General features: G+C 47.2%; 2 protein-coding genes across 4 annotated transcripts in view; one reads left to right on the top strand and one right to left on the bottom strand.

The window, feature by feature from the left end:
* On the bottom strand, positions 1-23,953 carry LOC146188501 (uncharacterized). Its single transcript, XM_084603812.1, has 3 exons — positions 23,733-23,953; positions 22,757-22,858; positions 1-6,314 (listed from the first exon to the last, which is right to left on the bottom strand). Exons 1-3 carry the CDS (start codon positions 23,933-23,935, stop codon positions 6,104-6,106), a joined length of 516 nt encoding a protein of 171 aa, XP_084459938.1. The 5' UTR covers positions 23,936-23,953; the 3' UTR covers positions 1-6,103.
* Positions 23,954-24,083: 130 nt separating this feature from the next.
* Positions 24,084-27,725, top strand: part of Cox11 (Cytochrome c oxidase copper chaperone COX11) — a 30,394-nt gene continuing 26,752 nt past the window's right edge. The window contains exon 1 of one of the 3 annotated variants that reach the window (XM_084603809.1): positions 24,084-24,474. In XM_084603809.1, the coding sequence (XP_084459935.1) occupies positions 24,262-24,474 (213 nt within the window). In that variant the 5' untranslated portion in view covers positions 24,084-24,261. The remainder of the gene's footprint in view (positions 24,475-27,725) is intronic. The other 2 variants (XM_084603810.1, XM_084603808.1) reach the window with 2 other exon arrangements.

The raw sequence follows: 27,725 nt of genomic DNA, 5'->3' as shown, positions 1-27,725 counted from the left end.
TAGCCGACTGAAATGCAATTTTATTTTCTAGGAGACATTAGTCAAGTCTAACTCAGAGCGTTTTACATATCGTCTTCATGCAAAGCTGCCCGTATAAAAGAAAAGTTATGGCGGTCAAAAGCAGCACACTCTACCCTTTGTATTTGCTGCATACAGTGTCGGGCAGCGTCGAGCAACAAACTGCGTCGATGGTCCTTTTAGTCATTCCGGGAGGAGTGATTATACACCAGGTCTCTCCGCTCGCTGAGGAAAGCTTTGACTTCCGACTTGAACTTCGAAAAGACTTCCTCTATAGGGTTGAAAAATGGACTGTAAGGAGGCAGCCGCTTGATCAAGTGCATCTGACTGGCCAGGCTTGCCTGCTCCGCACGGCTGTGAGCTGGAGCATTGTCGAAAATAAAAACCGCTTCAGAACCAGGTTCTTCACTTTCAACACGGGCTGATATGTCGCTCAAAATTCATGAAAACGACCCAGTGAACCTTGTCTACGGCCGTCCAATGAATGACACCATTTGCGGACATGCAGGCGAGAATGTTAAGGTTTGCTCCTTTGGTGCCAGTCGTCGTCTGCGCCGCAGACTGTCCCGTCACTGGACGGCCGAAGCTCCTTGAACACCATATGTTATAGTTGGTCTCATCGACATAAAACCTGCACAAGCGAGGTGCTTCACACTGCAACAATTGCGCGTATGTTTTGCGGCTGCGTTTCACGTCGTCTCTGTTGCGGTCAATCGGCCTCTGAGTCATCAACTTCATAGCGTAACCGTGCGAATCCAGTAGGCGATCAATGCTACTTGTGCTGATGGCGATTCCCGGCAACTCTTCTTCCACTGCTTGCTTTATTTGCTTTAACGTGAAAGCAAGGTTGTTATCCACAATACTCTTTAGAGCCGTTACTACCTCATTTCCGAAGTGGCGCAGTGGTTACGACGCTCGACTACTGTTCCCAAGGACGCGGGATCGAATCCCGGCCTCGGCGGCAGCTTTTCGGTGGAGGCGAAAAGCAAGGCGTCCGTGTGCTGTGCGATGTCAGTGCACGTTAAAGAACCCCAGGTGGTCGAAATTTCCGGAGTCCTCCACTACGGCGTCTCTCATAGCCTGAGTTGCTTTGGGACGTTAAACTCCACAAACCAACCGATATTCCGTCTTTCTTCAACGCTTCTCTATCGCTAGCTGCAATGGATCTCGCAGTTTCTAAATTGATGCCCAGTGTGTCTGCCAATTTTTTCACATCTCCTCCACGCCTCGACACTTCGAGAATTCTGACCCTGTCATGCTCGGAGACTTTGCTGTTCTTTCTTTTTGGTGCACCTGGAGGCTTGAACGGCAGTCCCCGTTTTCGGTGGCCGATTAGGATGTCAGGGCACTGCTCATCAACTTCCATGGAAGAAAATAATGCGCGTTAAAGTTCATGCAAAATTAATGAAAAAGCGCAGACTACCATCTGCCTATAATATACGAGTACGCACCACCACCGTCCGGCTCTACTCCGTCGTGCAAATGCAGACGACAACGCGGCACACACAACGGAGGCGCGAAGATTGCCGCCTGCTTTGAAATCTCTTGTCCTCTGCGTTTCTAGCAGTTTTTGTTTTATGCTCTTGAGAAAACATTTCTATTTCTTGCAAAAGAAAGTCTAACAGTGAATTCACGTGTCTGTGTTTTCATTCATTCTCCTAGCATAGCGCAAAAACAGACGACAATTCGGCACCGAGTAAACGGAGGCGGAAAACTTGCCGTCTGCTTTGGAACCTTTTTGCGTTGGCTGTGTAATGTTTGGCTGATGAAATTACATACAGCTAAATTAGATACGGTTGATTAAAAATTTTTTAATGATGTGATAAAATAATTGTGTTTCATCGAAGACATTTTAATTCCGTATATATTCTGTAATCAGCAGTGCGCACATTTGTGGGATAAATTGTCCTCTTGGAATATAGAGCCAGTAAGCCACAGCTGTGGGACCCTTCAATATTTCAGTACCGAAATTGTGCGTTTGTCATAATATTGACGAAAGTCATCCCATAAGCTAACGCTTCGCTTACTCGTCGCATATGGTCTGGAATGTGATCTCAATTTCTATTTATTTCTGGAATTATGTTTTATGCTTTGGAGCCCTCCACCACATTCATTTTTCACATGTGGATTAAACTGGTTGGCACCCAGATTAAATTCGCTGGCGCTTGTATTAATTGCGTTGGCACTCGGATTAAATTGGTTGGCGCGGACATTATTCGAGTTGGCGCTTGCATTAAATATCCTGGCGCTATGATTAAATGCTTGGCATTCGAATTAAATTACATAGCGCTTAGATAATATCAGTCGGCACTCGGATTATTTCCGCTGGCGCTAGGATTAAATTCAGAGGGAAAACTTGTACATAAGAGGCTTCTTAACAGACAGAACAGCCTGTATTAAATTCCAAGACATTGAGTCCCCCACATTGCAGCTAGGAAGCAGGGGCACACCACAGTGATCGGGTCTCTCCCCATTCCTCTACAATGTGGCGATTAGGGGTCTCCCAAAAGAACTGAGCAACATCGAGGAGCTCAAATTTAGCATGTACGCGGACGATATCAATCTCTGGATAAACCAGGGGAGTGGTGCGAGCATAGACAACTGCAGGCCGCGGCAGACACTGTAGCAGACGACGCGGCTAGTAGGAGGCTTTCGTGCTCACCGCACAAAACAGAACTACTAGTCTACAACCCAAAACCGCTGAGGTGCAAGCAAATCGGAGAATTCGATATGAAAGTTGAAGGAATGTCCGTACCAAAGGTTAATCAAATACGAATCCGAGGGCGCTATACATTCAAGAGAATGGATACAACGATTGAATACTAAAGAAACTGGAAGACTACGCCACACAAGTCCTAGGCATATTCAGAAAAATAACAATGAAGGGCCGAGGCTTAAAAGAAAGGAGCTTGATCAGACTTATGCAGGCTTATATCATAAGCCGCATAAGCTACTCTACGCCATGTTTAAACCTTAGAGCAGAGGAAAAAAGAAAATTAGAAGCACTCATTAGACGAAGCATAAAGGGGGCCCCGGGCCTACCAATGAGTGCATCCACAGAGATGCTGCTCGCTATGGGAATACGGAACAATACGTTGGAAGAAATACCAGAGGCAGAGTGTCGCAACTCGAAAGGCTAAGTCAGACAACTACAAGACGAGCCATTTTAAATATGGTAGGCCTGCAGACATACAGAGGGATGCGACCAAAGTTGAGCATCCCACAAATATACCGAGATAAGCTAACCATCTCCCCTCTTTCTCGACACATGCACCTAATATACAATGCGGAAAGGAGGCAAAAGAGAGCAGAAGCACTCAAAAAGCGCTTCGAACCACTGGACAGCAAGTCAGTTGCATACGTTGATGCGGCGAGTGCGAAGTCTGGTGCGGCGGTAGCCTCGGTAGTCGACGGCCGAGGCGGCCCAGTATCGGTAGCCACTATCAGAATCCGAAACTGCTGAAGTTGCGATAGCGCTTGCTTGCGTAGGAATGGAAGCAAAATTCATAATTAGTCACAACAAAACTGCCATCTACAATTACACAAAGGGCACGATCGCACCAGAAGCGGTGAGAATCCTGAGCTGAAAACAGGTGAATAGAAGTCAGCTTAATATGGACTCCAGCGCACGCGTCTGTTCCTGGTAACGAGGCTGCACACGAGTCAGCCCGAGATCTCTACTTCCGGGTAACCATGAAGCCGCCTGATTGCCAGAACATGGATGAACGGATATTATATTACAAAGAAATAGTCGAAAATGATAGGCAAAGCAGAAAGCTGGTGCCACCACCAGATAAGCGTCTGAGCCACAAAGAGGCGACCGCGTGGTGGCGTCTACAGGCAGGGAATTACATCCACCCGGTCTGGGCCTATCACGCCCAGAAAGATGAGCGACAGGATGATAAATCTAAGCAATGTGGGGAGAGAGGGACCCTCAACCACGTAATTTGGGTATGCGCTAGCTCCACAGGAGCTAAGACAAAACTAGTAGAGAAGCCTGGGAAACCCTTCTGCGGAGCGAGAACCCATCTTTGCAGAAACAAGCCATCCGCCTGGCAGAAGAAGCCGCAAAGAACCAAGATCTCTCTGTCTGCCTATAATCGCGGAAGCCCCGCCCCCCGTCCCCTAGGCCTACGTGCCACGGGCGGGGGGCAGGGGGCCTCCATTCTGGTGGAAATAAAAGTTATTCACACACACTAGTCTGTCGGAGCTGTCCTCGCGGCCGCGCTTCGCTGCGCGCTCTGACGGCGCCGGAGAAGTGACATCACAACCAGCCGGTGCCAGCTGCGCATCACTCTCTCCGTTGGTTGTCGTTAAGGAATAAGGAAGAGCCACAGATTTACGGCGCTTACTATCGTCTGTGAGTGTGATACGTTGGAACTCCTCAAACAGTCTGCAGATGGCTCTGCATGGAAGTGAGGGCAGCAGTAAGAGTTGCATTAACTTCCTTTTGCAGAGTTTCTTCAAGCTTCCGTGTCTCTTGGGCGCGTTCCTGTCGGATTAGCCCCAGCATGTGGGTATAGGCGGAATCAGACGCTGTGACCGGTTGCGGCCGGCGGGTAGGCGAACGGCTTTTGCGGCCCTTCTGTGAGCGGCTGCGTTGCGGAGTCTGGAGTACTATGGCTCATGGGATTCAATGGAACTGCAGAAGCTTCAATCAGAACGGTCCTACCCTTCGTACATTTGAGCCTCAGCGCCGTCCTCTTTTCATACTCCTTCAAGAAACGCGTGGTCTTTGTAAAATTCCTGGTTACTGCACTTACCACTGTATGACGTCAATCGCTTGCCGTTCGCAGGTGGCCGACCGGCCGTGGAGCTTATCTGCGGCGCACTGAAGAGCTGACGGTCCCGCCGTCTCTCGCTTTGGTATGACGTCAGTAGTGACGTGAACGACTACCGCCGCCGCTCGACCATGGAGGGAGCGTAGCTACGGCGCGCCGAAGAGCCGACTTGCTACCCTGTCTCCCGCTCTGGTATGATGTCAGTTGTCACATGACCGACCATCGACCGTGAAGGGTAGTACTGCGAAAAGGCGAAACCTGGCGTAAAAACTGATTTATAGGAAGGGAAAGGCGCGGTAACTGTCTCACTTGTTTTCTGTGGACACCTCAACTGCCCGCAAGGGATGGGAGGAAGGTGGTAGTGAAACCAGAAAGAGGAGCCATAGTGGAGGGCTACGGAGTAATTTCGACCAACTGGGGATTAGCGTGCGCTGACATCGCACAGTACACGATGCCTCTTCGTTAAACCTGGCGTAATTAATAATTGGTTCACAGGAAGAGAAAGGCGCAGTATCTGTCACACTTGTCTGTGGACACCTGTACCGCGCCGTAAGGGAAGGGAGGAAGGTGGGAGTCAAAGGGGAAAGAGAGAAAGAAGAGCCGTAGTGGAGGGCTACGGAGTAATTTCGATCACCTGGGGATTTTTAACGTGAAATTACATCGCACAGCACACGGACGCCTCTTCGCTTCGCCTCCACCGAAACGCAGCTGCCGAGGTCGGGTTCGAACCCGGGTATTGCGGGCAGTAGTCGGGCGTCACCACTGCCCCAGCCCGGTGGGGAAAAACCTGGCGTAGTAATGCTTTCGCAATAAAAGAAGAGGGAGATAAAGACGCGCGCCGCAACAGCCGTTGTCCACCACCTAAGTGGTGGCGGGTGCAATGACGGCCTACAACAGATAAAAAATTCGGTAGCTGGCTAGCCCTATACCGCAAGCGGCGTTGACCAGTATCATATATTCCAATATCACATATGCGTCCGCAGACAAACATGACACTGACCCAAAACTCGATGTAAGGCAACAGCAGCTTCTACATGCCGACACATTGCGAACAAATAATGGAATCGGCAATCGCGGTCACTTTACCAAATAATTTGGCAGAATTAACAATGGCAACACAAAACAATGTGCACTTTATTCTACATAGAGGCCACGTGACCATCTGCCTTCGGCATGCCTATGCAAAAAAAAAAAAAGATTTATATGACGCCCAACAGCGGAAGATGGGTATTATCCATCGTTGTATCCGGCACATTCGCAGCCAAGCAAGTGTCTATAGTATCTGGGTGCCTCTAGGTCTGGAGTCAGCCACGCCAAGCCGGCGGCACCCACTTGGTCGGTGCGGGTGCTGGTGGTGGTGGGAGAACCTTGTCTATGCCTGGAATCGTTTCCGACAGGGGTCGCACCAAGTGCTGATCGAACTCATTCTCCTCGCGTAGTATGAGGAAGTAGACCATGAAGATTACCACGCTGGCCAGCACAGACCAGCGCTGCACCCCCGGAGCATCAGGAATCCTGCACATAATGCCAAATGGTATGGCAGACGGTTAGAAATACTAAGGCCAGGTAGTACAATGGAGATGTAAGGCTGTTCGCCGCACTCAGGGGTGAAGGCGTGACCTGCTCAGACCCGGGACCGCTGGGACACCATGCAAGGGTGGTTGAACGGGCTATATCACGACTGGTAAATACCGTGAAACACCGACCGACGAAGGAAGCATTGGAAAGCGCTTTTGTGTCCAGCCTTTCCTTCTTCCGAGTCCCAAAGTTGTACTGTTTTGCTGAGACACTATGACCACATTTCAAAAGCGAAAGCTTTTACTACTCCCCTGTATAGCTTCTTTGCTGTTTGCACGTTTGGCCTCGAACCGAGGAGAAACCATGTGGCAGCTACGGCATCACACAGCCGCCGCCGAAACCGAGGTAACCACGCACGCGCCTCTGTCTAGTCACGTGACAATCATGACCATATAGAATTCCAATACACGATCTGCAAAATGTACGAAAGGACTACATTTTGATGCGCAGAGCTGATGCCTTTCAGCTCTGTAGCTCTGGCTGAATAGCTAGAAAAAGTTGTCTGGGAGTATAAATAGCTTCTGCTGCTGTCTAAAATAAAGAAGCGCCGTCTTGGCCCAAGCTAGCGGTTCGGGCAGAGTAGATGGCTGATTATGTCCTTCTTTGATTCCGCCTAATAGTGAACTAGAATAAATATATTATAGCTGATTATGTCCTTCTTTGATTCCGCCTAATAGTGAACTAGAATAAATATATTATAGCTGATTATGTCCTTCTTTGATTCCGCCTAATAGTGAACTAGAATAAATATATTATAGCTGATTATGTCCTTCTTTGATTCCGCCTAATAGTGAACTAGAATAAATATATTATAGCTGATTATGTCCTTCTTTGATTCCGCCTAATAGTGAACTAGAATAAATATATTATAGCTGATTATGTCCTTCTTTGATTCCGCCTAATAGTGAACTAGAATAAATATATTATAGCTGATTATGTCCTTCTTTGATTCCGCCTAATAGTGAACTAGAATAAATATATTATAGCTGATTATGTCCTTCTTTGATTCCGCCTAATAGTGAACTAGAATAAATATATTATAGCTGATTATGTCCTTCTTTGATTCCGCCTAATAGTGAACTAGAATAAATATATTATAGCTGATTATGTCCTTCTTTGATTCCGCCTAATAGTGAACTAGAATAAATATATTATAGTTCATTATAATCCCGCCACGCGCCGAAACCCAGGAGCGGATACCCAGTGACCTTTAAATGCAGGTTTAAATGCTTTCTTTCGGCGCCAACGGATTGCAACAACTCTTGACAATGTAACAGCAGCAGTAGTCATGTTTGATACAGGGCCTCGTGAACAGTCTGCGTTTCAGAGGTTGAGAAGACGACAGGCTGAATCCGATCATGCAGTGGACATAGCAGCCGCGGAGCTGCCGCACAGTGACGAAGATAGGTAGATGAAGCGAATGTTCCGCCGCTTTCGTTTTGGTTACTTGGCTTATCAAGGTTAAACTCCTGCCTAAGTATTTCCTCTAAAACATGAACTCTAGGCTGAAAAAAAAATGTCCATGACGAGCTACCATCTGCACTTCGTCGCCTCCCTTCTTATCAGACCACGAGCTAGGAAGATAAGCTCGAGGAAACGCAAGCTTCCTGGGCCAACGCGAATACATTTATGTGTCCAGAACACGTAAGCACCTAGGCGCAAATGTATAAAACGCTGGAAAAATAAAAGGCCAGCACGTTAACTGCAGCTTAGGTATATGACAAGGTAAAATTAAGTGAACGGCGTCTCTAATAGTTTTCATTAATGACTGCGACATGAACATGGAAGCCCAACTGTCTTCCATGATCATACTTTAATAGTTTGCGTCGCTTTGAGACGTTAAAAACCAAACCAAACCAGTTTTGCAAATGTTACGGTTGCATTGAAGCCACAATTATTCTGTGGCCTCAATGCAACTGGTTTATGGAACAATTCCCAGTTGGTTCCCATTGAGTTCCCATTGGAACATTGGAACCAATGGGGACTCAAAATTGGAACTCGATGGGGACCAACTGGTACCAGCTGGGAATTGTTCCGTAAACCAGTAAGATCTGGGATGTACAGTCATATATACCATTCCATTGCTTTTCTGCTGCCAGCAGCCCAAGGAGAATGAAACTCAGGGTGCAGAAACTGCGGACTGGCAATGACAAGGCAGTCGTGTGTTTGCGATATTTCCTGGTAGACAACCTTCTTTCAAGCAGCGACTCGTTGTCATTATAGCTTTGTTTTCTTTTCAGTAATCATAGCTGCAGCACACACGACTGCCTTGTAATTACCAGTCCGCTGTTTCTGCCCCCAAAGTTTCATTCTCCTTGGGCTGCTGGCAGCAGAAAAGCAATGGAATGGTACATACATGTGATCGTATATCCCAAATCTTCCAGGTTGTTGGCATACTAAAAGGCACGCCACTCAATCGTGCTTTTCCCATGGTAATAGCGCTCCGGGGAGAACACCTGAAAGGGCTTGCTACGCAGCCCAGCAGCCCGCAGCACGAATCTGCTAAAGGCCGCTGTACGTTCACTTTTCGACCGGTTACGCAAGCCTGCGGTCCGCACGTTTTCTGTTCGCTTGCAGACGTGGTGCGGAAGGGGTGTTGTACGATCGTTTTGCTGACTGCCGTTCAGCCGGAAGGTTCCAGCATCCCGATGGCGGGCATCGCCTTCTCTCCAATAGCGTGCTCTCTCAAATTACATTCAAAGCTGGCGCGCAACCCGTGCTGCGGAGTGCTACCGACTTCGGCACCTCGGCGCAATTCACTTGCCTCGGGATCACCATGACGTGGTTTTTGCTGTGCTCATGGGCTCTTAGCTGCCAGATGAGTAGCGCATCAGTAGAGTTCTTGAGTGCTTACAAGGCCAGCACCGTAAATTTGAATTGGCTTTTGCTCGCACGGTTCGTAGCTGCCGCCGCAATCGTCTGTCCACTTTTCTGGCTTTTCTAGCATGCCTTCGCTGATTTATATAGAAGTCTTTTTACACCGAATTTAAATTGAGCACTGTCGAATGAACGTGCATTCATAGTTCGACGACCGATGAGCACGATTGCTACTATTGACGAAGCCATTTTACTTTATTGTTTTGTGGACCCAGTTATAGTTGCAAAAGTAGCACGCACTGGTCCCGTTGATGCCAATGTATATGTGTGCAGTGAGGATAAAAGACGAGAATCTATAATGGCGACATTCACTACGCGTTAAAATCACGAATGCTGAAAGAAACATTCAAAAACGAATGATATGACGATTCCGGCATACAGAAAAGGGCTGAAAAAAAAAAAAAAAAACGTAGTGAAGTCTGCACCAGCGCAACCCGGGAAAGATACCAATCATGGAATAGGATCTAACATTGAATAGCCTCAAGTATGAACAAATGCAAGCTCTCTTTCGACTTCCACCCAATCTCCCTAAAGGAAAATTAAAATGAAATATGGGACAGATGTGTGAAAAAGAAATGGAGACTCAACGGCATTACCTGAAGAGAAAAACAGCTCACTCACAACTGATTGATTTCTTGGATGCAGTTCAGGGCTGTAACATGCAAGCTAAAGCATGAGCATTTCGGCATGAAACGTGTAGCTATTGCTATGTGGGACTAGACCCAAGGTAATTATTGCCCAGGATGGAAATGAAGGTATTTTAGATTAGCTACAGTTTGCCCTACATTACTACATGTTTGTTCCAAAAGACTCTCATTGTGCTGCTGCTTTATGAAAGCGTTGATGTCGGGTGAATGCAATTTATTTTAATTTGAGAAATGCTTGTGCAATAAAACACATTCTTTTAATCCTAGAGTTCAAGAAACCAAATCCTAGCATATTGTGTGATGTACTTAAAACAGAAGGTGGCTGTGACATTAAAAATAAAAAAAAAAAAAAAACAGAGACCATGGAGTGTGGTATATACCAGGCGTCCTAGCTTTCAAAAAGGCGATGTTCCCTAGCCTAGTGAATTAATCCAGCTGCGGGCCGTTGAGAGTTGCTTGGCCTAGTTTGGTTTTCATTATTGAACCTTATAATGATTAAGACTATAAATAGTTAGCATTCAAATTAGCTTCAAGAACAATCAGTATAAAGAAAGAGTAAACTGCCTTCCAAAACAGCTGACAGAAATGTTTGCCCCAAGGTGCCTTCTATTATGCATTTTTTTTATCATCTTAAATGGCAAAAAGCCCAATAAAGGATGCGTCTGCATGACAGCAATTACACTTCAATGTCCCGAAACGTGGCTCAGTGAAAAAAATTGGCTTTTGTCAGAAGTGCTCTCCATGGTATGGCTTTGCATGATGTGGGTGAGATATGTGTGAGCAGCTAGTAATATGGTAGCTCGATTTGGAAGCCAGTGAATAAATTTATGGAAATCATACCGTGATGAAAACGTTGTGGGTAGCTGTTTTTCAACACTATCTACAACTTTAGAACGGATGCTTTGCTCTTGGGGCCAATGAAAAAAAATTTAACTAATTAGTTTTTGCCAGCTGCAGAAGAACCATGGCAAACGAAAAGCCACTGGAGACTAGGGCAATCAACTCTGAATAGTTCTCTATTGGTTTCACTAGCCTAGACCACTCCACCTAATTTATTGTTTGATTAAATTCAGCCGGGATACTTGGTATGCATGGTTTGCTGGCATAAAGACAGGTAAGCTTTTGTCTTGGGGTCACCTTCAAATGAAATGGTCGTGATGCAGCTGTGGTCTTAACTGATATGGTAGAAGCTGAATGAGTTGTAATGTGTTGTGTAAAAGTTTTAAGAGCAGGTTAAGCTGACACATTTTCCACTCAACAAAGTTTTGTTCCATGAAACAAAGTGTTGTAATTATCTTGCACACTTTCCAGACAGAAACGTCCTTCTTGAGTCCCACAGTTTAAAAACACACAGCCTGGCTGTTCGTGTAATTACCATAACTAAAAAATAAATGGGTTAACATACACAGCAGTGCCTCGTCAACATGGATCCTGTTAATATGGACATGCACGACTCACATTACGAAAACATTTTCTGCAGATGAACCTTGCAATGCCTTTACACTTCATTAACATAAAAGTTTGCTGTTTCGACAATAAACAAGAGCCTATGGGGGCTCTGTGACCCATGTATTTTTCATTAATACGCACGGCAATGCTTGCAAACAAGACTGCCACTGTGGTAGCTAGGTTTATAGTATAGTGTGTGAGGGCTTTTAGGGCTCTTTGTATTTGAGTACAAAAGTAAAACAGACAGAATTACATGGCTGCTGCTCTGTGAAACTGCCATCGTACAGTTCATTATACTGTGCACAATATTTTTGTGAACCTATTACTGTGAGGCACACTGAGTCCTTCAGCTCACGCTCTGGTTCCCAAATCACTTTTACTTATGTTAAAATAGTTAGCAGTAAGTCACCACTGCAAGGCTTGGCAGCTCATTGGCTAGTCATTGCACAAAATGAATTAAGCAGGGGTGGAAGCAGGCTCGAGCATTTTGGAGCAGCTTTGGGAGCAGTAGTAAAGCCATTTTGAAGCAGCTTTGGAGCAACGAAACGAGTTTTGGAGCATTTGAATTATGTTTTGGAGCACAATTCTAAGGTCAAATGCCTTTGATAATTGCAATTTTCTGTTTAGGAAATGCAAAATCTCAAATCTGATTCTGTTTTATGCACGTTCAATGCCTTTGTAGCTTCGCACTCATCTCTGACATGACAAACGAACAAAGCATGTAAAGGTATATAATATACCACAGGCCGACCTTAGCAAAAACTTGGAACAGACTAGCAACAAACGTAACGCTTGCTGTTGCGCTTCATAACTGAACATGTAGTCTGACCTAAAGCGTTTACCTATGTTGAATTGATAGATTCAAATGTCGATGCACTCTTACAGCGATACTAATTTGGAGTTCAGAGTAATGGGCATGACATTTCCGCTCCCTATCTAGTGGATATCTATTTTATATTTATTTATTTAGAATACACCTCAAAGCCCCCTGATATGGTCTATTACATGATCCTTTTAGATCCTATGTCTGGCCTGATAAATTCCCGAGTACATGGCTATTTCGTCTGCCAAGAAGGCACCTTCAGACCACAATAATGCGCCTCGACAAGCTTGGTGCTAGTGCTGCTCCCATGCTTTTTGCCTACTGTGGGATCGCAGACGACTACAGCACGACATCGATCGTCTTGTCCGTTTGTAAATATGGCGGAGGCCTACAGGAGTGGATGCAGGCTTGAGCATTTTGGAACAGCTTTGGGATATAGATAAATGGCATTGAAGGGCAGCCTGTCCATCCTACTGCTTTTTTACTTCACCATCTTCTGCCAATAGTCCATTCTTTGCTTGAGCAATGCTGATGCTCATTTTTAATATTTTGGCGATAGAGCCCGTATGCCTTTCCAATACTATTGAGAAGCTCCCTAGTGTTTGACAGCTTTTGTATACTGTGAGGTTCTTTTCTTTAGATCTTTTGGCCACCTTATTCTGTGGCTTATTCAGATTCAGCAATCTAAATAGACGACCAGACTGACCAAGCTAACAACGAATAATTTATGTACACATATGGACGGGACGAGAGTAGGTCAAGCAAATGGGACGATGACAAAACACAAATTGTCAAAAAGTCACCAAGTTGTTGGATGGAGAAGCCGGTGCAGACGCTCCGGGTGGTCAGAGTTTTGAAGGGTCGGTGCAGTAGGGCCTCAGTAAGCCCAGCGGAAGGCTAGGCCACCGTACGGGGCCCAGTAGAGGCAAGAGGCCTCGGGTTGCCTTTCCACGGCCGATGCGTCAGGCCTCCCCGACGTGTCTGGGCTCAGCACGGCGCCGAACGCTCGTGCCAGTGAAGAGCTGGCGCTGTGGCACTCCCGGGCCCGACCACCGTTCCGAGTTTCGTGGACGACAGGACAACAGGACAGGATACGGCCAGCAGGCCCCAGGTCTGGATCCCCGGGTCAGGCCTGGCAGAAGACGCACCGCTCCGAGCTCCTTGGACAGCCAATCGGCTCCGCTGCTCGCCTGTTCTCCCCTGCTCGTGCCTCGCGCTCCTCGAGCCAACCTCCACGTTTTTCTCTTCTTCTTTTTCCAAACGTCGTCTTCTTTCTTCGTCTTTTCTCAAATTATCACATGTTCTTCACATATACAAACCCACATAACGCTCCAAGTATGGCTTTGTTTGCCATAGGCCTGGCAAGCTTGTCACTTACAAAGAGGCTTGATGGTGAAGTACCAGCTTGTTTTCACAGCAGAACCATTAAAATAACTCATGCAGTTTTTGAAGTCGGACAGGGTTCACAGCAGTTTGTGCTACCTACTTTGCTTGCTGATCTCGCTTCTCTCCATTGGCAATTAAAAAGACACAGGAGGTGCTACATCACATGTACAGTGCATTTTTTTTTTGCAGGTATATCCAACTGCTGGCGGCTCATACTAAATTTACTTGCAAACAAATATTTATTATGCTCCATACTTCCTTCCTTTACAAAAATTTCATTTGTATTAAACCTAGCGCAAGATGCGTTATATCTCTGCTACTGGTGCAATGACATTGTTCCCATGTTCTGCTAAATTTGATGGCACAACATCAAAACAACCAGTTTGGATCAGTTTTGGAGCAATATTGCATTTTCGAGCAGGATGCAGCAGGGAATGCAGTTTGGGGCAGAATGGAGCAATGGAGCAGCACTTCCACCCTTGACTGTAACCATTCCGTTATAACCTTATCCTGCAATGCTAAGGTAACAGTCTGCATAGGTGCAAAGCAAAGCAGTGAGTCTGTGAATGCAAATAGCAAACCCATTCCAAGCAGAAAAGGTATGAATTCAGATTGTTACGTGTTACCTCAGAGTCAAAAAGTCAGATGTTACATCCATGCCCAGGAGCTTTCAGAACGGATCGACATCAGCATTATAGAACCAATAACCATGTGATAATACTTAACACAATGAAAAAATTAGGTAATTAACCTTTGCAAATGTGGTATGAGACCATGTACAGTGGTGCCATACAAAAAATGTAAACTGATATGGCCACCAGAAAGCCCGGCTGATCACTGTGCAAGGTGCAAACAAATTTAGACGAACAGCAAATGCAAAAAGGACTAAAGAAATCTGTAATGTATCCTACATTGTCAAAAAACGTAAGGTTTGCGCATGCTCACCAGCGATATCACTCAGCAGGCAAGTATTCATGGACGTCACAGAAAAATAAAAGCCGCAAAAAGCCGACACGTGATCGACACGTCGCGGAAACATCGTGTGCTCTTTTCTGTTGTGATCACTGCGACCAGCGGAACGGGTGCTAGGCTAGCTGTCACCAAGTTAATTTCAGCATTAGGAAAATACAGTGCGTGACGAAGTTTGCAAACACGGACAGTTCTCTTCCTTGCTAGGAGGCAGTCGCTCAAATCCTAAACACTTTCGCAGCATATACACGGGCACTTTTCGATGCGCTGAGGAGCCGATTCGTGCACATGAATATCACCGTGAACTACTGTTGCTGGCCGTCGGCCGTGAAAATTCTCGCGGGTATTAGAAACACTTGCGATAATCACAAAACATATTGTGACATCGGTGCTACGTATACACTTCGCCGGTTGGAAGATCACTGTCTTCAGCTCAGCCCAGATAGCAGTGGCGCATATGATCCGACTTGAGGGGAAATGTTTACAGTCGATAGGAACACTAGTATTAGCAATGCGCGCTAAGTATATTGGTTTTCGCGGCAAAGCAACAATCCCCATCTACGCTTCGCTCGTCACTTCGCTTCGCACCGCTGGCGGCCATGTTGCCCTGGCGAGATCGAGGAGAAGGAGCCGGAGACGTTGCCTACAGGGCAACCAATAGGGGAGAAAACTTGGGCCAGGGGGCGCTGCGCCGCTCTGTGCGTCAGCGCCCTCCATAGAGACCCCGTCAAAATCTCTGCGCAGTGCGGCCGCGTCGTCTGCTCCCTACCACATTGAAAAGCATGTTGTCATCTGCTCCGCACTGCTTTCCAGCATGTGTTTGTGCGCGCGCGCTCGGTTGTTTCTCTCCTCCTCCGGACACGTTCTGGCTGCCGTCGCGCTCCAACAAAGAGGGAAAAAAAAGAACAAGAATAAAAAAAATGACAGCACGCTTTTTTCGCAAAGCTTGTGTGAAAACGGTAACAAGATGGTTGTTGGCTTTTTTTTTTTTTGAGGGGGTATCTCGCACCTCTGTAACTGGCGATGCCGCAGCAGCCATTGCAGAACCAAGTCGGCCTCAAAAAACAGATATTCGTCATTTATGCGATCACAATGGCGCTTATAGAGGAAAAACACATACGTCAATCATTCTATCCTCATACGTGATCCTGCATCGGGAGCTCAAAACTGTGCATTCGCTAGAGGAGATAGCTGAACTAGGAATTGCACATTGTAGCTGTAGAATTAAGACAAAGGTTTACATGGAGAGATGTCCCCGTCTGCATGGAAAGTCGTCAGGCATTTCCTCGCTCTTCGTCTCATGGAGAGAGGTAACTGCCGCAAAAATGGCATGCCTCAGCTTCTCGTCAGTGACCCAGGTCGTTAGAAACCCCTCATTGTTAAAAGTAGCTAGGTTATTGATTTCGGATAGCAGCGCCGCAGGAGCGAACTTCTCCTGACCACTGTCTGCAGGAACCAAAGGGTAAGGCAGCATGCTTTGGGCCTTTGTAGGGAATGCATCCTAAACGTGCCGAGAACAGGCACCACGGCGCCGGTAGCATTGCCTAAAACATTTGTCCCCAAAGAGTTGAATAGACCCCTTTCAAGTGAGCAGTCATAAAGGGAAAGGAAGCTCCCCAACCAGCGCCCGGAGCACTTGTCGCTGTGTACAAGCATATCGGTTAGTCTCAACGAGAAGGCTGGACCCTTAATTCTCTGAACAACATTGGACAGAGACATTAAGAGGTGCCACCTAAAGTCCTTCAAAATACCTGTCGTTTGCCTCTCGCCTTCGAGTAGCGAATTAATGATCATGATATTTTTTTTGTCTGCGCCTGGCAACAAGTGCTCTTTGAAAACCATGTCCGCGGCGATCAACTAGTCATAATTTCTTGCTTTCAAAAGCACCAATAAAAAAACATGCCTCCAGCCAGCCTCTATGTCAGCCGAGGCACAGAAAAAAGCAAAAATAAGAAACCCCACTGGCAAAGAGCGCCGGCTTTGCGCGCAGACGTGCGACCATCCCCACTCGTCCTCACTCTCCTTCTCCCACTCCGCGTGCGGCTGCCCATGACACGCGTTCCCGAGTGAGCGGGCTGCACAGGCTCCGCAAACAGCCGTGCACAGCGCGCGCGCGGATGCACGTAGGTTTTATAGTTCCTCTCCACTCTACTAGAAACCGAGCGCTGGCGTTGCGGAGCAAACTCCCAGCTTGGGTTCCCTATAGCTGCAATCCGGTCGCCTTGCTGATCAGCACGTGCGGGCAAAACGTTGAGATTGAGTCAACTTTTCTGCGAATTACGGATGCAGGTGAGGGCTATTGTCTGCCCCTCCGGACTGGTCATCTCGGCGCGCCCGCATACGTGCAGGGCGGGCCTAAAAAGCATCCGTAAAGCGGCCTTAAACGAATTCTCCGTCGATGGGTTGCAAAATGGCATTAAAATCACGATTTCTATAAGATTATGAAAATTTAATAGGGTGCATTTAAATCTGCTTGCATTCAGAAATACGAAAGCCTTGCGAGTGCCAGGCCTGATTTCGTCATGAGCTTGTTCTACATTTCGTTGCTTTTTCACGCATTTTAAAATTATCGGCTTTTTCGCTTTTAGTCATATCTCTGGCATTATTTTTCTATTTTATTATTTTGTTTTTCATTTTATTATTTCTATTTTTCTTATCTACTACAGCTGTTCTTTCCCTCAACGCTTTCCAGCGTCCTTGCACTGGACAAGCATTATGGATTCATTCTAATTCTCAGGAAGTCAGCATAGACTAGTGGTTTGCACGCTTGGATAGGAAAACGATGTTCGTTCCGCGTCCTGGTGTAGGCAGGATTCACTTATTTTCCTTACTTTCTTATTGTCCCCGTGAGGACACGCCGTGGTGCAACTCGTGCCCATGCCACTCATGAGGCGAGAAATATGGCAGGTGTTTTGCTGAATGGGGCCTTAAAACTAACCATGAAATGCTATTTACTATAACAAACCCGCACAAACAACTGGTATTACATCAGTCATGTCCACAACAAAAGAAAGTTCAAACTAGCTTCACTAAAACTGAAGATATCGACTAAAATTATGCTCCTCCTCTCCTCCCCCTCAACTCAGCGTGCGCCAGCGTGAGTAGCTCCAAGGCATAAAATTGAAGTGAAAGACTGATATCAATGAAATGCAGCTAGAAACTGGCTAAACAAAATTGAACTGAATTGCATGTCTGCAAGCCTGTTCTTGAAAGTGTCATTTGGCTAAAAATTAAGTAAGAACAAACAGCAAATCAGGTTTCAGGTAAAAGATCAAGTTTCACGGCAGTATTTTTCTTTCTGTTCTCAAAGACCTTGCCGATCAAAACAGGATGGTGCAGGCAGAAAACTACAATGCTATAACACGTGCATCTGTTGGCACAATCTTTACGGTTATAGCACTCAACTGCTGGAATAAGTATGCAATGCTCTGGCAAGAGGAAATCCTCATAACTTTTTTTTAAGTCTTGTATGCCATTTTTTTTCTCCCTTTTCCCTCCAACAAATAATAGTGAAGTTTAAATGCTGAAAAAGAATACGAAGCATACATTTCTTGCTCGCAACACTGAAAGGGCAACAGAGGAAATGTAAGCATCATATCCCAGCCATAGAAAACCAAGCCACAGCATGCATTCACCCAGTCCAAGGGCCAAAGACTTGGTGGTTCAGCCACTGGCAGCCGCAGGTTGTGCCCAAAAGGAAGTAGGAGTGGCGACGTGGACAGGGGAGGAACGTTCTAGGTGCACACGTTGGTGCACGGCCGTCAACTGCTGCAGATGGTGTTCGTTCGTGAGGACTACCGACCAGGGTGGTCCCTCTGATACCCCGGTCTCGTGGATCACGATACTGACCCCGTCTTCGGAATGCGAGCCCTGTGTCAACGCCTCTGAAACGCCGACTCAGCCAGCAGCTGTTGCTACCTCCGAGACCTCACCACCGGTACGAGGACGCTCTAATGTCGACTTCCAGTGGCAGTACAGACTCCTTTCACCTGGCTGTCCATGACACTCCTCTTGTAGAGCAGCGGCGTCTCTTGAGACAAGGTACCTCTTGGGCTTTGGTCTTTACTCTGCGTCTTAGATAGCATGCGAACCACCCGCGCTTGGTAACAAGACGGTATGAATGGGACTTTGTGGATTCTGTGTGAGGACCATTAGTGTGGTAAGGCTGCGTCGTTTTCTGTAGCATTATTTTCGTGTATGTGTAGTGCGCTGTTTTGTTTGTTGTTCAGTCTTATACAGTAAAACCTCGTTTATCCGGATCTCGTTAACTCAGAAATTCGGTTAACTCGGACTCGCGGCGCGGTCCCGGCAAAACTGTGTATAGTTCAATGGTGTGAAATGCTCGTTAGCTCGGAGGAATTTAGCCACGCACCGGTTAACTCAGACAACTCCCGAAGGCTATCGCAACTTCCAGTAAGCCGCGCGATACTCGGCGGTTCGAAGGCACACACTCCTTGCCGTAACCGACGGCGTAGCAGGAGACTGCAGGAGAGTTGGAGAAACCGAAACCGAACGAAAGCTGCATGAGGAGCTCGAGAATGACGATGATGATAGTGAATGAGCGAGCAGTGGCTAGGTGGCGCTAGCCACCACCCGATGCATGGGTTTGGGGCCGCTGGACCATCCAGCATCTGAAAGCTGCAAGGACGACGGGACGGTTGGTTCTGCTGCTCAACGCCACGTGTGACAGAGCTACGCCTACGCTACAGTGCCCCTACGCTGCTTCATTCTTTGTGTTGTGGGTGTACGTTGCGTTCGTCGACTGTGCTTGTGCGTTGTGCTATCGCCGTCGTTCTTCATGGTGATGGCGACCGCCACCCCAGCGAAACGACCACAGCAGCCAGCAAATGATTTAGAAAGAAAAGTAAAGATATTGAAGGAACTGAACGAAGGCATTTCTCGGCAAGAGGTAATGAAAAAGTATGGAGTCAAGAGAAGCACGCTAAGCGACTACGTGAAAAACAAAGAAAAAATTTTCGAACCGTTTGACAGCGGCAAATTCACCAGGAACAGAAAAAGGCTAAGGACGGCTGCGCACCCGAAACTGGAAGAAGCACTGCTACGGTGGATTACAGATATGCGTGATGGACAGCTTCCTTTGAGTGGTCCGCTGATCTGCCAGCAAGCTGACAGGTACACGCAGAAAATGAACACAGAATCTTTCAGTGCGTCTGAAGGATGGTTCGCCCGCTTCAAAGAAAGGCACGCATTAGTCTTTAGAAACGTGTGTGGGGAGAACGAACGCCGCATTGCTGACTGGAAGACAACTGAGCTTCTTCAGTACCTGGCTCGTTATGAACCTGCCGACGTCTTCAATGCCGACGAAACGGCACTGTTTTCCAAAGCCTTGCCGGACAAAACAATCACCTTTAAGGGTGACCCGTGCGTTGGAGGGAAGAGGAGCAAGGAAAGGGTCACTGTGCTTCTCGCTTCAAATATGTCGGGCACGGAGGGCCTGCCACTACTTGTCATCGGGAAGGCAAAAAACCCAAGGTGTTTTAAGAACATTCCCCGTTTGCCTGTGGAGTATCGAGCCAATAAAAAAGCCTGGATGACCTCGGATATTTTTCAAGCTTGGCTGCGGCAACTCGACCGCCGTTTCTCCGCTAACAAGCGCAAAGTTTTACTTGTAGTGGACAACTGCAGCGCGCACACCCGAGTGACAGGGCTGGAGTGCATCGAGCTCGTATTCCTTCCTCCGAACACGGCGGCTGCACTGCAACCGCTGGATCAGGGCATAATTCGGCACGTAAAATGCAGATACAGGAAGCATGTGCTAGAACGGATGCTGCTGTGCAAGGAGGCAGGGCGAGAATATGACCTAAACCTCTTCAGTGCAATTCACATTTTAGCGCAAGTTTGGAACAACACGCCGGCTGAGGTCATAGCCAACTCCTTCAGGCACAGCGGGTTTGACCGCCCTGATGACTGTGACGTTCCTCCAGAGGTGACTGCAGAGGATACCCCGGAGCCCACTGAAAATATGGACAACGAAGAGGTGGATGACAGGCGCTTTGAATTTCTCCTACCAAGTGGTGTCCAGCTTGCCGACTACGTAGCAATAGACGATGATGCTGCCGTTGCTGGCCTGCTGACTGACGATGACATATTATTGGAAGTGCTCGACGGGGACGAAAATCATTCCGATGAAGACGATCGCGACCCGCCGTCGCGACGTCGCACCGTGCAGGAGGCCGCGGAGGCCCTCGCTGTACTAGAGGAATTTTGTGTAGAGTGCCGCGACAGTGAGCGTGCGCACCACCACCTGATGGGGTTGAAGAAAATCGTTCTCGCGCAAATTCCGGCGACTAGGCAAACAAAAATAACGCAGTTTTTCATGCAATAAAGGTATGTTTATGCGTCGTACATTTTTCATGTTATTTTCATGGTCCATTCGATAATCCGGAATTCGGTTAACTCGGACATTTTTTCCAGTCCCTTGAGATCCGGATTAACGAGCTTTTACTGTATAAAGTGTGGTGGCTTGAGTTTCCCCTTCGAAGCCTTCTCTCTGCTTTTTCAGTTTTCACGCGCACAGAGCGCTTACCATTCTAAACCATATGCAGATTTGTGTGTGACAGGCACTCTATTACATTTCAGCTGACTCAAGTAGTCCGCTCAGCTTTCACTTTCATGAGGCCAGCCTAAGAGCACAATTTGCATGCAAAAAGATGCAAGTAACATAGCTAAAAAAATAAACTGTGATGTTTCTTCTCTGCCACACTTTGCCAACTATTGCAGCAGTTTCTACTTTTAAGATAACTAAATAGGGAAATTCTGCCCAGGCAATGACCCTGTTTTTATTAGATGCATGATAGCAGATTGAGGTTCCACACCTGTATTTTGCTCAATTGTCGAAGAATCAAGTCACGGTTGCTCTTTCTCTAATGCTGATTTCCAATGGCAGATCCGAATCATGTTTTTCTGCTTCGTTTGGGGCAGTTGTATTCCAATGGCAGAATGGGGCTAAGAGCTGTCTGTTCCAATGGCAGATTGGGATCAGGTGTGAATCCTGGATTACTATGTGAAGCAACGATATTTGCTCTGCCGAAGTTGGGGGATTTGGCCGGAAGTGCGTATGCCGCGTCTCATGCTTCCACTTTTGCTCCCTGCCACGACCGGCACATTCTCCCTTCCTCGTCGCTGCATGGTGGTTCGTGCAGCTGTGGATGACATGAAAGCTGCACCTGCTAGCCAACCTTTAAGGAATCGACTTTCACTGCGAAATCGTCATGATGAAAATTCCTGCACGGTGGGCTGCATCAAAATCGAGCAAGGAGCGAACGCCACCGGCAAGCATAAGCATCAGGCCTATCGCAGTGAGCAGCCATCGCAACAACGTTGTATAGACGAGCAATGGCTACCGGTAGCAAAAGAAGCTGCTGCAGCATAAGACGGAATAACTTACCTGTCGTAACCTTTTCTTTCATTTTAACCTTACAAAGCACGTCACGTGAGCTGTATGTGCGATTCTCAACGTTGCTCCTGCACACTTAGGTGGTAGCAAGACGATGAAACCCTGTAGCTAGCACAACGTCGACATTCGAAGCATAATATTTTCACATTTGGATCTCGTAAATGGTTCCGCATCCCGACTGACGCAAGAACAATGTTTTTAAGCATTCCTCAGATTATTTGTTTTATAGCGAGCGAGCCCCTGAATTACTGCAGGTAAAAAAAGCTTTAATTCCCTTCGCTGAAGATGCCGTCGCGCTGCGCTCGTCGTTAGCAGCTTTTTCAAATGGCACCTCTGCCACTTCAAAGACATATGTTAGCTCTAAACCAAGACCTGATTATGCTTTATAAGAAACGTAAACATTCACACCCTTAGATACGCTTGTTTCACCAACAGCTGCAAAAATGTGCTCACAACAGAGCAAAGGCAACGGAGGCCCTTTGCCGAGGGCGGAGCCACGAGAAGCAGTGTGCACGCTGATTAGATTACGTCCACCATGGAGCACGCTCTCGCGAGAGCGAACGCATTCCAATGGCAAATATGGGGGAAGGGATCTACACCGGAGTGATACACTTCGTTTGTGATCCGGCCAAGCGCTCGCAATCTGCCATTGGAATTCAACATGACACAGCTTTAATGACCCGTTTTGTTCATCATACTGGCACAAACTAAGTGAGCATTTTGAGAGGCTTCACAGGATGACTTCATATTCAATCTGCTCTAAGGCACAAAAATTAAGACACAGTACATGATGATCCCCAACAATACGTACTCTGAGCGAAAGCTCTGTTCGGCTTTCCACTTTGCTGCCTTGCTGGTGCTGTACACAACAGGCTTGTCGTCTTCAGCATCAGCCTTCCCGCCAACGGCACGTCTGATGAAAAAGAGTGAATGGCATGTCAGCATTTCGCTTCGTTTCACTCAATTTATTACCTTAATGACCCCAGTTCGGGGGTACCACATAAAGTATGGATACGGGTATAAAAGTATTGTATACAAAGTAAACATAATATTGGTTAAATATGGCAGTTATACAATTACACACTGTGGATGGGCAGGTGATTGCAGCAATGTTGTATGCACAGCCAGCAGTCTACGGCTGAACGAGGAAAGAATGATGCTGCAAACGTTACCATAAAGTTATGCTGCCAAATATGCCAAAATATTCTTCATATGCAGTTGTACAAAGAAAGTCGGTAAAGAGGGACACAAAATAAAGAGACGAGTTAGTTGTCGATAGCAATAAGCAGATTTTAACTGCGCAGACGACCAGTGACATTACGATTTTTCACCACCTGCATGATGGATGAAATAAAATCGCGAGAATGCAGCGAAAAGTCTATCAGTACTGTTCACAAATCAGCACTGCTGGTTTACCTCCGTTAAGGATAGGGGGCCAGCAACTTTCTCTAAACTTCCGCAACGCACAACCCATTCAGTGGCCAGAACACAGAATGAGTGCTCTTAGTAACTAGTACTATGGCCATTTTTTTTTTTTTTTTTCGTGCAAATGCATTCTTTTAAATCCCTTTCAAGTTGCGCTACGAAATAATGTGTGCTAACATAGGGGATATTTTTTTGTTTTTTTGTTACTGTGCGCAATCGCACGTCCCTCAAAAAGTAAACCAAAAAACCCAACAACACGTAACCTCCTAGCGCACACTCAATCGCTTCTGATGAACAGCCATTTACTACAAGATCTCATACAATCCGCTAAGACGCAGTAGCTCGCAACGACAGCGGCGTACCTCTGCAGAGCAGGCAGAATGGGTATTGCTGCCCTTCTGGAAACTGTCCTGAGAAGAAGAAACTTGGGCAGCAAGCCCCCTGATCCCGTGGGAAGCATGCTATCACCTGTCGTTTCCTGTAGTTGTATTAACTCTATGGCTTCTCTAGTTTCACTGGTTTCACTTAGCTCGCAGCTCACACCGCACCGGACGCCGCCATGCATGTGCGAACTTGAAGGTCACGTGACGAAATTTCAACAACCTATGAGCGTCCGCATGCTGATACTTAACACCAACTGCCTTTATAATTGCATTTTTGTATCCTTGCGTGGAAAAAAAAATAATAAGATGTGTTAATATAATTTGTGTTTGTGCAGAAGTTGTTTTATAATCCGAAACTAAACATATACGGACAGATACAAGCCAAGCGCAAAGCCATACACTTTCAGTGCGAGTGAGAAGTGCGTGCGTAGAGGGTAGCATTTGGCGATGGTTACGATAGTAAACAGGTAATGTGTTTTGGGAAATCTATTTGTGTAGCACCGTGAGCATGTACGTGTACCACCTGTTGCGATCGGCGCTTCATCCCGAGAGGCTGAAGCGTGCGATCACATCGCCATGCTTCTTGCGACGCCTGCATCGCAGCGGCGCGGGATCCCCAGAGTACAAGAACCGTACTGTGCTTATGTACGTGACATCGATGACGGTGCTCGTTGGGGGAATGAGCTACGCCGCGGTGCCGCTCTACAGATTGTACTGCCAGGTGAGCTGCTTGGAGAGGCGTATGCGAGCGCATGCGGAGCAAGGTCGTTCAGCCTGTGGTTTTGTGTGTTATGTCATGCGAAACTGTTTTCCTGGCGATGGTCGCCGAGCTACACTAGTGGTCTCCGGCGACGACGACACCCTGCTATTCTTTACGAAGTTCTCTACGCCGCACAGCGACGGAATATGGGGCCCATCTGATCAATGCTTATGGCAATTGTATATATCTGGTTCCGACCAGCGTCCCGACCACTTTGGAAAAAAGAAAAACGAGGATTGTTTTTGCAGCAGCACGGCAGTTCAACTATGAACTTTCCACGCGGTTTCTCGCGGTAGACGTGAGGTGTGACTGATGTGAGTGTCGAGGTTTTACCTGCGAGATCTTATACAGTGGGCTCGGGGAATCGACCAGTGTGTCTCAGCGTCAATATGCCGCATTGCATTTTTTGGCGGTGCAGAATGACGTGCCATGATCAGTGAGCCCTTCGTCGTGAGTATCTTTAGAGTGTGGCGAAAACCGTTGAAGTGAGGTATAGGTGGGAGGCTAGACCCAACGGGCCCCGTCGTCATCAGTGGCACCTCATTCAAGGCGGCGAATCGCATCAGAGTGCAACCAATAGTTCGAACTGTGCCCTCGCCTTCCAGTCACCGCAGGCGTTTTTAAGCCTGCCTCTTGTGGTGACAGCTGCAGAAGGGACGAGTCCGACGCACGACGGACACGTAACCCGGGCAATGACCCTCACGAAAATGCGCCTCTTGTGAGTAGCTCTCTTTCAAGTGAGGTGCAGACATCGATGCCATTTCTATGATTTACGATGAGGGCCGGATATCTTTTTCCAACCTCATTGTCTCCTCATCTATCGTGTCAAGTTTCTGACCTGCAGCAATGGTCTCTCTTTATCGTATTCATTTTTTCTGCTCTTGCATGCAAATCAAGAACAAGCTGACAAGTTCCCCATGGGGCCTTCAGCCATTAGCATTGACCTCTTGTCGTGGCGGGCCTCTCTCGTAGTCTGAGTCCCTTTGGAAAGTTAAACCCCTTAAACCAAACCAAACCTTGTTGTGGCTTTATGGCTAATCTCCATCTCTGTTACAGCTGCCAGCAACTGCAGCATATTTGACCTGATGCACTTGGCTGGAGGGCCTCATTTAAAAGACATTTGCTGCTTCTTTCTTCACTACACAACACTAGTGTTAAGCTTCACGGAAGCAAATAAATGTTCCATGTGACCACTTCAGTCACAAATAATTATCTGTTGGAGAGGGTTTTCATAGTTTTACAGGAAACTTGCAATATAACACAAACATTTTCACCCTTCCAGACAATGAGCAATTTCTGCCAAGACTTTATATGCCCATACCATAACTTTGCATTGCTTTTCAGTCTCAGTTATGCTTCTTTCTACCATTTTTCTCTCAGGGAAAGTCATAAAGAAAATGACACATTTTATGTCATTCAGCACTGTGACACCCTTGCCTGACCAATACTGTGGCTGTAATGTTATGTGGAGGCATCCATCCTAAATATGGTTCTCTGGGGTTTTTTTTGCATCTTTGGATTGAGATATTTCATTGTGGCTTATCTGAAAAGGCCCCAAATATGATCTCAAACCATCTGTAATGCATTACATTCCAGCAGGAATGAAAACTGACGTGAAGAATCGTGGGCACATGCAGAGGCACTGCAACAAAAGGAGGACAAAACTCCTGTGTCAAAACTGGCCTGTCCTTTATGGGGGTTATTCTTGCAAGAATGCGCCACGGGGGGGAGGCTAGACGCTACAGTCGCCTTCTTGCCCCGACGTACAGCCCTAACAGACAGAGCTGTAATCCCCAACCCGCGGTGTGAGAAGTCACTACTGCGGCGGGTTCGAGCCAGAGGGGACAAACACTGAGTTACATACTCGAATAGTCTTTATTATGCTCGAGTACTCGGCAAAAGAAAAAGCACTCAAGAACAACCATCGTATAGCGAGCGAGCGCGTCATACAATAAACCACCTAATGAGGAAGCGCGTGCAAGAAGGTGAGAGGAAGAGTCTGCTCACCTGGCGCGGCTTCGCGCTTACATCCTGTTGCGATAAATGTGTACGGTGAGTGGGCGATTCTTAGTGACGACTGTGGTCTCTTCGGCGAAAATTGTGAACCACGCGCATGTGCGCACAACCACCGAAATGCCCAGTCAGTTACCACAGATGCGCTTCTTGACTTGGAACAGGAGAGGAGGTCTCCAGGTTACGCCGGAAGGAAAGAGGGAAGGCAGCATCACCGCGGGAGACTGAGGTGGTGGGGGGTGGTCAGTGTGGTCAGTGTGCCCTCTCCTCCGCGAACCTCCTTAACGTGCGCGTAATCACGTGTGTTAACCACGTGCGTCATTATAATGGAGGCAGGGGATTGTGAATCCTCGCACCTTACAGAGCTTCTTTCCAAATAGCCATTACACAGCTTCCACTGGGCTCAGTGGCAACTCTGTGCTGACTTTGCGGCTCAGCTAAATGGTTTTCACCAGGCCATATTCTGTGGAAAAATAGTACCGCCTGTTATGTGCAGTTGAACATATTGGTTCATTGAAATAGGTGTGCACTTCTTGGGTGAAGAAACAGGTCAGCTCAACCCAGTCTTTCATGCCGAACCCTACCACAGTGGCTCAGTTTTTGTGTTACTTGACTGCCGAACCCACGGACGCGATTGTACCTGGCAGTAGCAACTACTTTTCAATACAGGCGAGAGAAAGGTGCCTGTATACTGCCAGTGCACATTAGAGAACCGCGGGTGGTCGAAATTTCTGTAGCCCTCCACTATGCCATCCTTCATAGCCTGAGTTGCTTTGAGACATTAAACCCTACAAAGCAAACCAAACCATCTTTAATTCCAAAGCTGCAGGAGTATTAGTGCCTTCAAGCCGTTGTTAGTCTTCAGGCTGCAGAGCCACTTGTGCCGGAGCGGTAGCATTTTAAACCGTTAGGCTCCGTAGTAAGTGGTCTGAGAACATACCTTTCTGTTGCCTTTCTTTCTCTCACCCCGTCACATCCGATATGGACAGCGTGTGTGCACATACAGGGTCGTCCACTCTTGGGGTGAACCCACAAGCACGTGTCCAGCTCGGCCGCGCATCCGGGCAAGCTGGCAGGCCATGCAAAGCTCCACCTCCAGGCCTCTCTGCAACTGCTTGTTTCTGTGTGCATTCGGTCAGGTACACTGATGCTTCAAGGAGAGTGGCCATGCACTCAGATGTTTACCACAACAGTGGACG

The sequence above is a fragment of the Amblyomma maculatum genome, chromosome 5 (genome assembly GCF_055883805.1).
Source record: "Amblyomma maculatum isolate TAMU_Amacu chromosome 5, ASM5588380v1, whole genome shotgun sequence".
NCBI classification, from domain to species: Eukaryota; Metazoa; Arthropoda; class Arachnida; order Ixodida; family Ixodidae; genus Amblyomma; species Amblyomma maculatum.
The sequence above is the reverse complement of the archived record's forward strand: the minus strand, read 5'-3'. Positions and strand labels throughout refer to the sequence as shown.